Source organism: Giraffa tippelskirchi, chromosome 8 (genome assembly GCF_054371585.1).
Source record: "Giraffa tippelskirchi isolate mGirTip1 chromosome 8, T2T-mGirTip1v1.2.pri, whole genome shotgun sequence".
NCBI lineage: Eukaryota > Metazoa > Chordata > Mammalia > Artiodactyla > Giraffidae > Giraffa > Giraffa tippelskirchi.
The window spans coordinates 141670888-141681214 of record NC_137282.1 but is presented as its reverse complement, the minus strand read 5'-3'; the positions used below and the strand labels follow the sequence as shown (position 1 = coordinate 141681214).

Here is a 10327-nt window from a genome sequence, read left to right as displayed (position 1 = left end):
GAATTTAACTTTGCCAGTTCAGCTTTATTTCTGCCTTATGCTTTTTAAATGTCCTACCAAAGAGAACTTATAAACTCTAATAAAAATACTAACAGTTAACACTTTTTTCCATAGGTAACAGTTTACCAAAACAAATGTTCAAAAGCATTATTTCCAACTCCAGATCACCTTTAACCTGTTTGTTGTTTGCCATTTGTGAGTTTTATACTTTCAAAATATTCATCATTGACTAGAGGAAGTTAATCAGTATTAATAGAGAAATTGAAAAACTTGAATGTCAAAATCTTACTTGTTCAGAAAAGGATATAATCAATAAAGGAACCAACCCCAGAATTTATGGATAGATATAAAACTTACTTGGTGGTTCTTGCCTTACTGTGAAAGAGAAATAAAATAATTAAATGAATGAGACGTGAAGAACAGAGTTACTTCTCAAACTCTTTATGCCGGAAGTTTTAAAAAACAGGACTTTGAGAGACCACCAAACTCTCTATTTAGAATCAGTTAAATTAGTGGGAGAATAAATGTCTTCAGATTATTCTGCTCAAGTACCTTTTAATTTGAGTGCTTTTTTGGAAAGAAAGGATCAGAGAGGAATCATTGGAAGATGCTATTTCTTCCTTTTGTTTTTTCTCTGCTAATTCAAACTTTCTGGTAAGCTTTTTATGTCACACTTTATTGCCTCCTTATTATTATTCCTTTTTTTCTCGTCACTTCTTCAGAATGATCATATTGATTTATCATGACCATTACTGTAATTCTTATTTGCTAATAACTGTTTTTTAGATTAATTTTAGAAAAGTTCTCTTTTTCTCAGTCACATAGATATCTTAGGGCTGGTGACTCCCCATTTGAATGGAATGAAAGCAGTACTTGCTTTTAGATTCAGGTAAATAAACCTGAATTTGAATCCCAACCTCTTCTGCTCATAGTCGTGGGGTCATGAGCAAGTTACTTAGTATTACTACTTCCTTCTTCTTATAGGAATAACAGTATTTATCTGATATAATGTATATGTGTATATAAAGCTAAGTACAGTGCCTGGTACCTTGTAAGTACATAACAACTAGTATTTGTTATTATAGTACCCCATAGTGTACAAATTAGTTTCAACTATAGCCTCCAAATGAATGTTGATAGTTCAAAATGAAGCAAGCTACTGAAAATACGAATAGGGAAACAAGCTAGAATGAGAGAAATGCTAGAAAAAAATAAACCATAGAGTCAGAAATATAAATCTTAAGCCTTGGTGAACATTCACACTAAAAACAAGGCACAAAAGGGCCTCTAGATACCATGAAACACCAGTGATAACAATAGAATTGAGAGAAACATGGGACCTACCTTTAGATTTTTCAGGTCTTGCTTTATTAAAAAAAGCAAATGAACAAATTAGTGTGATTGTCTAATGAAACAGAAACACATTTTCATTGATGTTACGATAAGCATCATAGACTGAACAGTAGTGGAAAGAAAAAAAGAGACTCTGCAAGGACTACTTTCCCTTGGAAATGTTATGGAAGAAATGGTCCATAGCTAGTGATGGAGCTCACTCTTTCTTTTCCCATCTGGGTCTGGTTTTGTTTAGTTATCTATTGTTTCAATTTCAGTAACTTTTTTCATTTCAAAGATTTCAACTTTGTTCTTTTTTATATCTGCTTATTCTTTTTCCAAACTGCATTAAAAATATATATAACTTCTTCTTTTATCTTTTTTAAAACATGGATAGTCTATCTTTTATTCCCCACGAGGGAAGTCACAACCTATCAGAACTCCCGTCTTTGCTGCTCTTACGATGTTATCATAGCTCTACCATATGCTATATGCCATATCAACTGCTTTACCATTCTAACTTTTCTTTCTCTCCTTAACCTCTTCAATTAGACTCTTGTTTCCCCTCTACCCTATTAAGATTGCTAATAACCCTCATTTTACAAAATTCAATGATCAATTCTCGGTCCAAATTTTTATTTCTTAAAAGTTTTAGGTGCCGTTGTTTATACACCCTTTTCATCTTGAACTATTCTCTTGAATTCTATAACCCACTCTCCTGGTTTTCCTACTTCCTCCCTGCACACTCCTTCCTTCTATACTTTGCTAGATGTTTTTCTTCTTCGCAACCTCCAAAACTGACGTTCCTGAGCACAATTCTTAGTGTTCTTATCTTTACAGGCACCATTGGAGATCAAATTTAGTCCAGTGATTTTAAAATGCTATCTCCACACTAAATTTGTCAAGTTCATTCTCCACCTGCTCTCTCCCTAAAGCAAGGGGAAGAGGATGTGAAGTAGGACTGTCTCTATCACCCCCACACATTGACTACTGAGATAAAAATCTAAGGAAAAGAGGCTGTAACTTCTCATATTTTCCTCCTGATCCAACTTAGGTGAGACAAACCCGTAGGAAGGATTGCATGACTCAGAAGCATAGTAGAAAGGGATTCCTAGAGCTGTGCAACGCAGAGATGCTGCTCTAAGGCTTTAACAAATCATGGCCAAGTTAGTTCTTCTGTCCCACATATCATCCTTCTTCCAAGCCTCCATAAGCACACAAGTTTAAGAGGGAGGAGATTGAAAGCAATCTTCAGTGTTGTGGGTGGTTGACTAAGAAACAATGTGGGATAGGAAGGTATCGTGATTTCCTTCCTGAAAGCAAATGAGAAGGACTTCAAGAGATTTGCTTACGAAGACTGGGGCAGGGATTGTCTGTGAGAGAAGGTGTGTGACAAACCATTCCCTAGCTGAATGTCTGCTTGGTGGATTTGCTGATTTGTTTTGTGCATTTTGAGTATAAGGAAAAGAAAATTGAAGAGAGGGAAGAGTGTCCAGTGAGGAGGATGCCTTGGCAGCACGCATCTTCTTCCTTTTTCTAGCGACAAGGATACTTGAGCTTCTTGAAGGTCAGGTGGGCATTGTGGAAGATATCCAGGCTTGAGCTTTGGTACTGGTATTTCACTCAAGTTGGTGGCCTACTTGATGAGGGTACCTCATCAATGACAGGCTATGAGATATACTGTCAGGGGGACAGAACTAAGGGGTTTTGAAATAGTCCAGACTGGAGTCAGTACTTCCACATCAAGGATAGTGCGGTGGAGCCCTTAGAAATGGGCAAGCTCTTGTAGATTCCTTCCAAGAACTAAAACATGTATTCTACGAGTTGCTGTTTTTGTTCAGTCGCTAAGTCATGTCCAACTCTTTGCGACCCCATGGACTGCAGCATGGCAACTGTTTGTATCAGATGACCACAGTTTTACCACTTGTTGGAAAATTGGGTAGAGTTAAGTAGCAGCTATGTTCTTTAGACTGTATATGGCCTTCTAACTCTCCATAATTCCTAGGTGATGTACTTTACCTCATTCAGTTATATTACCTTTCTGGGCTCTGTTGGCATCTAAATTTTTAACCTTGACAGGCACTTCGGGTTCTAATATTAATGTGATTTTATTTCAATCTAAGAAACCCTAGGGGATATTGGGCTTGCATAAAAATCACTTATGAGAACCAAATTCAAATTATGGAACACTAGAACAGTGAAAAATATGGCTTCATGAATTCTATGTTAAATATCACCATGGTTTGGTTTAGTCGCTAAGTCATGTCTGACTCTTGCAACCCCATGAACGGTAGCGTGCCAGGCTCCTTTGTCCATGGGATTTTCCAGGCAAGAATACTGGAATGGGTTGCTATTTCCTTCCCCAAAATATCACCATGGTCAGTGCTTTATCTGATTTAAATATTAAGTCACTGTTGGTATTTGTAATCTGAGAAGTTAAGAACTGAAATAATAGGAACTCCTATAGTTATGTGTCAAAAAGGTCATTTTGCATTCCTAATCTTGAGGCCTTTGGGTAATATGGAAGCAGCTGAATATGAGAAACATGAGTCTCAACCTTTTGGCGAGTTAAAATAGAAACATCTAAGCTGAGAAAAAGTCTCACATAAGACAGATTGATAAGTAAAACACTTACTTGAGGTTCTCTGTGAAATCACTAAAAAATAAACAAAAAAAATCCATGTAATTTTTCTTAAATACAAAAAGACGTAATATTATCCGATATATTCTGTCTGTGTCTGTGAGGGGAGGACTTGGGTGGGGATAAGAAGAAAGCATTGCAAATGGCCGTAGAAAGCAGTTGCAATGCAAACTTAGATATGAGATTAAGCAGTGATGATTTAGTGATGAAGTCAAAGCAGGGTTTTATCAAAAGTCTTCTTCATATACTGGATCTGAACAACTTTGGGTATAGTACCAGGCAAAGATAACTGGATATTTCTGTTTCCTTTGGATAGCAATGTATTCTTTGAGGGAACACTCAAAAGTCTGTCTCCATTTAAACATCATTTTGGCCTTCCTTCTCTCTCAAAAAAATCTGCCTATCTCTGTTATTTCATAATATTCAGCTTTTTGTTGACAAATGCTACCTTACTCCTTCTTTTTGTTCTGGCTGCACCACATGGCATGCAGGATAGTTCCCTGACAGAGACTGAACCCCTGCTCCCTGCATTGGGAGCACAGAGTCTTAAGCACTAGATTGCCAGGGAAGTCCCTAATCAGTATTTTCTTAAATTATGTATAATGTAGGGGAAAGTGTTAGTCACTCAGTCAGTCATGTCCAACTCTTTGTGACCCCATGGACTGTAGCCCACCAGGCTCCTCTGTCCACGGAATTCTCCAGGCTAGAATACTGGAGTGGGTTGCCATTTCCTTCTCCAGGGGATCTTACTGACCCTGGGATCAAACATGGTTCTCTCACATTGCAGGCACGCTCTTTACTGAATGAGCCACCAGGGAAGCCCTTAATAATAATGCCCATAAAATAATGTAGGGGAAGCTGAGTAATAAGAAAATAAGAGAGCAATGAGAAAATCAAATCACTATAACAGAAAAAAGTCCCTCAGACTTTGAAGACCAAAGAGAACCAAAGTAGAGAAAGAGATGTTATACTTACTTATGGGTGCCAGGGGCAGACCTAAAAAACAAATTAGATATCAGTGGATATTTGTTTGAAAAAAACAACTTTCTTTTTAAGGAATTATATTTGTGTAGGGGAGAAACTTATTTGTCCCATAGCTCTTTGTTTAAATTATGGTTCTATGACTATGTATTCTTGGGCCAGGATGTGGCCTCACTTTCTTAGTCTTTACAGAGAGGTCAGTGGAGTTACTCTAAGAGTTAAATGGCGTAAAGTATTAATAATTAAAGCACTTATATAATACTGATCACATAGGCGATGCAAAGTAAAATACATGTTTGCAATTAAGTAACTATAAGTTGACTTCCCAGAGAAAGAAGCTGGATAAGCAGAAGGCAGAGGGAATTGAGAGCTATGAGTCTTAGGTCGCTACACAGAATTAGAAATCAGGAGGACGGGGTCAGGTCCCTAGGCCTTGTAGAGAACAATAACAATAGGAAATAGTGGAAAAACAGAGGAAACTTACCCCTGGGCATTGAAGGTGGACAAGCTGAAAGACAGAAAAATATCGTCACAACTCTTTTCTCTCCCACTGTATTTCCCTCTGCTTTTTAAAAGAGAGTTCCTTCTTGGTAGGTCATTATAACAATAGGAAAAAATGTTACCTTTGGTCTTTATTTGCTTTTGACATAAGTCAGCAGGATTTGGACTTTTCAAAAAATCATTTATAACAATGGAATTTTGACCATGAGAGGGTAAGTGGTTAGTTAAAGCAGCATGCACCCTATGCCCAGAAATGTCAGCACAGCTGGGGGAAGGAGACATAGGACCCCGCAGCGGCAGAAACACGGAGCGGCTTACTGAGGGCTTGTGGAGCTGGTCCATCTAGAAAACACAACCGAGAGGATTTTTATCTTTCCCCCCACTTTTTCCCCATTCAATATGTTTTTCATTTTGTGAAGTCCCTCGTAGCATACCACTTTTAACTGCTGGGAACCTTCCTCTCTGCTCTTTATTTTATACGTGAATCAGTGAAGTTTGTTTTTTTTTCCACAAAGTTATTAAAAAGCTGAGAGACTTATTGAAAATATGAATGTGAGACATGAAGGAAACAGTTACTTCTAACCTTTGAAATACCTATATGGTCAGGGAAGTTTCCTCAAGTATCTTGGCATTCAAATTTGGAAAAACAGACTAAAGGGCAGGAGGTCCAAATGAAAACTGTCTTAGAAAGTTCTTATCCCCTCCTTTCTCTCTCATCATTTTTTCATTGTCTGTCGGTAGTCTCTTGTTGGTCTTTATAACTAAGCAAAACTTTTTTCTCCCCTCTTCATTTTTACATAAATTAGTAGTGTCAGACCTTTCCTGGTCAAAATAACCCAGCGGCATTTTGATAGCCAGGTAGCAAGAGACCAAGATGTACCTCAAGCCTTTGTACCCCAGTATGGCCAGGTAAAGAATTTTGGACCCCATTAGAAATCAGTTTAACTCTGGGGCAAACAATCAAATGAATACACACACTTATCTACTGCATGAGGAGTTGATCCCGCTGAAAACAAGCAGAGAGATTTTTTTTTATTACTCCTTTCTTGTCTACTCTTCTGTTCATTTTTTTCTGTCAGAGACAGAAAAAGCTTTTCTGATCAGACATTTGAACTTTCCAGAAAAATTATAATCAGCTAATGGAATACTGGTTAATGGAGAAGCAAAAGGGAAAATAAAATAGGAGTTTCAAATTCCTATACCAGAACTCAAGTTCCAGTAGACATTGCTGGACCTTGATAAGTGCACAGCAGAGAAATAAACAATTTACTAATTGCTGATGTAAATGACTTAGCTGGAAAATAGAAATATTATCTGTATCTTTTTCTCCCACTCATTTTTCACTTCTGCATGGAAAGTCCCTAACTAACAATCTTTAGAACTATGGAGAATTTTTTTTTTCTGCTCTTTAATTTTTATATGACTCGGTGAACATTCTGGAAACTTATTAATAATAATAACTTAGTGGAATTCTGAATAATGGAAAAATAAAAGGTCAAGGAAGTGGGAGTTTTAAGTTATTGCAATCCCAATAAGGATGAATAAATTTTGGTTCAGGTAGATCTGTTAGGTACTGCAGGAGACAACTGAGTTCCTTTAGAAAGCGAGATATTCAGACTTACAGGGTGATCTTGAAGCTGAAAAGCAAAGAGAGAAATCAGTGTGGAAAGGCTGATGAAATAAGAACTAGTTTTCCTCTTACTATTCTGAGAGAGAATATCAGAAATATCTGTGGAGATAGAATCAAATCCTTGTAGGTGTTGAAGCACACTGTGGTGGGGAATACAATTGCCATCATACCTTGTAGGTTGACTTGTAGGATTCTGCCTTCTGCTTAGTCTGGGAGGCTGCAGGAAAGGGAGATGACTTATCTCTTCCCTTTTTGCAGTGGCTGGTCATCTGCTTAAAATCTTACAGTCGAGTTGGTAATTTAAACTGTATTGCCTTTACTTTTCTTCTCCCTTTTTCTGCAGGCTTCTCAAGGTCTCCTTCACTCATATAAATATACTTCCTCCCTTGCTGACAAGTCACAGTAAACTTCAGATAGTTCCCTCTATTTTGAAATATAATATATATATATATATATATATACACCTTATATACGTATATATTTGTATATAATGTATGTGTGTGTGTATGTGTTAGTTGCTCAGTCATGTCTCTTTGTGATCCCATGGACTGTAACCTGTCAGGCTCCTTTGTCCATGGAATTCTCCAGGTAAGAATACTGGAGTGGGTTACGATCCCCTGCTCCAGGGGATCTTCCCTACCCCAGGATCGAACCTGGGTCTTCTGCATTGCAGGTGGATTCTTTACTGTCTGAGCCACCGGAGAAGCCCATAATATATGTACATATATGTATATATTACATTATATATTTTGGGTTATTAAGTGGGATTGTAGTCCCTTCAATTCATTTATTCTTGGGGTGAGGTGCAACTAGATAGTGGAATGAGCAAGGGACAGGGAAACGTAAATTTCTATACTCAGACCCTGTAGGAAGCTGAAAGCAACTGTAAGAACAGGCATGGAACTTACAGGTCATTTCTGAAGTTTCAGCTGGTAGAAAGATGGAAGGAAAAAAAAAAAGAGAAATCAGTTTGTAGAACCAAGAGAACTCAGTTTTCACATTATGGGCTTAAAAAGAGTAATTGCAGAGAGGATGCAGGGAGCTCTGAAACCTGCCTGTTAGCTGAGGGTCTGGGCTTAAGCACCCACCCCTGTGCTTTGTATCCTCAGGTCTGTATCTCCTGCCTGGGACAGAAAAGTGGCCATCCTTTCCATTCCTTTTGGGTCTTGTAAATAGAAGAAACACTTCCAGATGTTCATAAACTCTTAAACTTGTGTTTCTACACTTCTGTATACTTTTGCCATTCTTATTTTCACTAGTCTTTTTCCTTCCTGATGTTTTAATTGATTTGAAAAGTTTTCTTCCAAATGCTTCTCTTTCCTAGTCCCATTAACAAAAAAAACACTTGTTTTTGTTAATTAAAAAATTAATCAATGTGTTTTGTGCATTCTCCAAATCATGTGTAATCTAGGGGAAAGCTTTGGAAGGAATGAATGTAGCAATATAATTCATTTAAACATTACTCTATATTTAAAAGTGTTTACACATAGGGAGAGGGAATTAAGCAGGGAGCAAAAGAAGGGAAAGGGAATTGATGTACCTATATAGATTCTCTGGCACACGTGACCATTAGGGGACTCTGGACCAATGGAGCCCTTCCTTTAGCCACAGTGGGATCCTCTGAGGTGAACTGATTCATAACTTTTTTCCCCCTATAAGAATTATGAGAACTTTCAGGACTGTAAGTCTTGGTGATAGTAAAAAGTACTGAGAAAGGCAGCCTTGATTTAGGGGAACAGTCAGTAAATGATGGCTGGTATTCATCCACAACAAGAAGCATTTAGGGCAGGTAACGTCCATTTCAGCAGTCATAGTATGATTGTGTGGGAGACCGCCTGTAGTCACCATGTTTTGAGTTCCCTTTTCCAAGACATCCTGGAGGACTGTAAACTCCACAGCACCACAGGTCAACCACATCTTTCTCTCTCTTATTCATGACTTTATCCCTGGTGCTCATCAGTTTCTGATACATGGTAGAAGCTCAGCTAGTTGAAGTAATGTCTGAGTACACCCGATTTGCCTGCTGATAATTTTTTCCTGTTTGGCTTAAACTTTGGGATGCTATTACTTAATTTCCATACTAAAAATTTTCTATCACATGGTGTTGGTTTTGACACTCCAGATTTTGACACCAACTTTGCTCTTTCTAGTTCCAGTACAAACTTAACCTTCCACTTTCTTCTACTTGCGGTTTGTAGGTACCTGATGAATCTGTCAGTTCCTGTAATTGCAGCTCAACTACTGTCATATCCTGTTCTTTGAGCTTGTGTGTGTGTGTGTGTGTGTGTGTGTGTGTGTGTGTGTTGAGGGTTGTTTGGAGGTGATTGGGCAGGATGGGACTTGAGAAAGAAAAAGGTCTTGGGGGAAAAGATGAGTGATCCCAGGGTAGACTAGATTCTGAGCAATATTCCTGGAAACCAGAAGGAATCTGGTAAGACCTCTGTCTGTTTACATTTGATTGTCTTTTCCCTCTTTTACATTTTTTTTCGAATATTGCCTGCCTTTTCTCATTGTCTCCATTCTCTTTGAGTAGGCCCTTAATAAACTACAAAGCACTTCAGAACTGGAAAGTCATCCTTATTATTCTTCCTCTGTCACATTAGAAAATTTTATATTGTTTTAGAAGCCATTACTGATCATTATTGAGGGAATTTTCTTATTCTTTTTCTATAAAAAATAGCCCTGGAAAATTCTAGGCAGGTAGAAACTGGGAAGCATGAAAACATGCCTAAAACCACCATCCTTCTGGCAATAGATACATTTAAGACAGGAAACAGGCCCTTTAGACATTGTAGAACACCAGAGGAAAGAAATAGGTAATGGACTTACCACTGGGTCCAGTATACTGTACTAAAAACAGAAATAAACATCAATTATTGTACTTGTTAAACATGAAAAACACATGTGTACCATTGATGTTTTCCAAAGGAGAGCAATGAAAATGGTTTCCCTGGAATAACTAAATCCCAATTTTCAAGATTAAATATTTTTTACTGCACTGCTGCTGAATCGCATCTTCCTCTAGGAGATTTGTAACCCTGTTTTAGTTGGAATGATAACCACTTCATTGTTGCCTTTCCAAGTGTTTAAGGTAAAATCTTAGTTATATTCTCTTCTCTCCATTTGCCTCATTTTTTTTCTTCACATCATTATTTATCTCTCTCTGAGCCATCTTTCTATTGTCTTCTTTGTCATTTCTTACATCATCTTCCTCCAGATTCTGTCTGTTACATATTTTCTTT

The 10327-nt window shown here is 37.6% G+C and overlaps 1 protein-coding gene and 1 long non-coding RNA gene across 20 annotated transcripts in view; one reads left to right on the top strand and one right to left on the bottom strand.

Annotated features, from left to right (window-relative positions):
- Positions 1 to 10327, bottom strand: part of TSBP1 (testis expressed basic protein 1) — a 53160-nt gene that overhangs the window by 20295 nt on the left and 22538 nt on the right. For 5 of the 19 annotated variants that reach the window (XM_081522357.1, XM_081522349.1, XM_081522352.1 and 2 more), the window contains 8 exons: positions 9915 to 9935; positions 7994 to 8014; positions 7078 to 7092; positions 5439 to 5462; positions 4949 to 4969; positions 3968 to 3988; positions 1345 to 1365; positions 358 to 375 (listed from right to left, as the gene is read on the bottom strand). In XM_081522357.1, coding sequence (XP_081378483.1) covers positions 358 to 375; positions 1345 to 1365; positions 3968 to 3988; positions 4949 to 4969; positions 5439 to 5462; positions 7078 to 7092; positions 7994 to 8014; positions 9915 to 9935 — 162 coding nt within the window. Of the gene's footprint in view, positions 1 to 357; positions 376 to 1344; positions 1366 to 3967; positions 3989 to 4948; positions 4970 to 5438; positions 5463 to 5577; positions 5798 to 6431; positions 6462 to 7077; positions 7093 to 7241; positions 7303 to 7978; positions 8015 to 9914; positions 9936 to 10327 lie in introns of all 19 variants that reach the window. The other 14 variants (XM_081522342.1, XM_081522343.1, XM_081522347.1 and 11 more) reach the window with 9 other exon arrangements.
- LOC145518295 (uncharacterized) overlaps positions 1 to 10327 on the top strand; it is a 51324-nt gene that overhangs the window by 32883 nt on the left and 8114 nt on the right. The gene's annotated exons all lie outside the window — the stretch shown is intronic.